Source organism: Loa loa, assembly GCF_000183805.2.
Source record: "Loa loa unplaced genomic scaffold supercont3.18, whole genome shotgun sequence".
Classification (NCBI taxonomy): Eukaryota; Metazoa; Nematoda; class Chromadorea; order Rhabditida; family Onchocercidae; genus Loa; species Loa loa.
This window is the reverse complement of record NW_018108198.1, coordinates 272700-274160: the sequence shown is the minus strand read 5'-3', so window position 1 is coordinate 274160 and position 1461 is coordinate 272700. Positions and strand designations below refer to the sequence as shown.

At 33.6% G+C, this 1461-nt stretch overlaps 1 protein-coding gene across 1 annotated transcript in view; it reads right to left on the bottom strand.

Moving 5' to 3' along the window:
* The window catches only part of LOAG_16772 (hypothetical protein), a gene marked incomplete at its 5' end in the record, with an annotated part of 9154 nt that overhangs the window by 2270 nt on the left and 5423 nt on the right, over window positions 1-1461 (bottom strand). Inside the window, one exon of the mRNA XM_020449427.1 lies at window positions 521-705. Within this exon, the coding sequence (XP_020307052.1) occupies window positions 521-705 (185 nt within the window). The remainder of the gene's footprint in view (window positions 1-520; window positions 706-1461) is intronic.

Sequence of the window (1461 nt, the reverse complement as noted above, 5' to 3'; positions counted from 1 at the left end):
AACCCTTTTTTGTATAAAGGTTTTTGTCTGGACTAGTGCTCTTCCATAGTATTCTTACAACAGCTTTTGACTCACGGTCAAGCGATTTCTGCTCGTTATTCTTCAATAATCCTTCTGATCAACCCTGTATTATATCAATAAAGCGGTAAATTTTACTCTGCGTCCTCACAACGTATATTCGACGTCTTCACAAGGTAAGCCTTTAATTAAAGTTCTGCTTGATCTTAACTCAAGGCTAAACCTTCCAAATCTAAACGACTCGATAAAAGAAAGGAATAATTTTTTCACAACAAGAAAGTCCTCTTATTATGGGAAATCGGGGGCCTGGATTTCAATTCAATTAAAAAATGAAATTTACATTTTCTGCTACTTTTGTACCCTTTTCTTTTTCAGAGCCAGTTGGAGAACTTGATTTGCTCTGAACTAAACCCAACTAATCCTCAGAAAATTTTGATCCTGATCTTCTTCGTATGGAGAAAATTCGACTATTAACAATTAGTATTTCGATGAGCCCACTCACCTGTAATACAATTCTTGAGAACTATCGTTCGTTTCATCTACTCTGTGTGGCCTCGCTGTCATCTTAAAATTCATTGGAACTGTAAAATCCCCACCATATATTTCGTCCACTTTTGTTAGTTCTTCTTCTGTCGGTCTGAAGTCCCAACGCTCATTGCATGTATGTTGTGACGGCATGTAGATATTCTAAAAAGAAACTGTGTCCACAATCAAAACAGTTTGAAACATAAGTCACAAAACTGGTAATTTGGAACAATCAGTGTAGAGTTTTGTCTAAATATCAAGATAAAACATAGACTTGTATTTTGATGAAAACATCTTGATTTTTGTATCAGAATAAAACATAAGCCAGATGTCTTTTAACCAGCACATTACCTTGAAGGTTTATACACGAAACCTTATTACCTGCACATCCACCACAATTTCCTCCTGCTTTTGGACCTGATACGAGAACTTCTTTTTTGAAATCAAAATGAAAAATCAACAAATAAAAGCTGAAACACCAATTTTACCTTAATGAAAAATAGGGACTCCTGTTACTTTCATGGTAAAGAAAAAGATACTTACATTTTTGTCTACTGATGTAAGAGCGTTTGTTGCTCTCAGAATTGCTAACCATGTCGGGTCATACGAGAGATTTAGCGAAACATTTTGATCAACATCAAATTCTAAAGCCTGAAACGTTGAACAGAAACATATATTCAAGATCGGAAAGTTCAGGAGGTGAAAAGCCAAAGTGGAATGTCTGAAACAAAAAGGCCATAAAAAGAAACCTTAAACAACTATACAGTTATCAGAAAACTACACTTTTTAATATTAAGAAAATGAAATAATCCATTCATTATTGTTTTACACACAATGGTGTAATTTAGAGCAAAGAATTAACATTTATTTCATTATACTAATAAAGATCTTGAAAAGCAAAAAATTAACATTTATTTC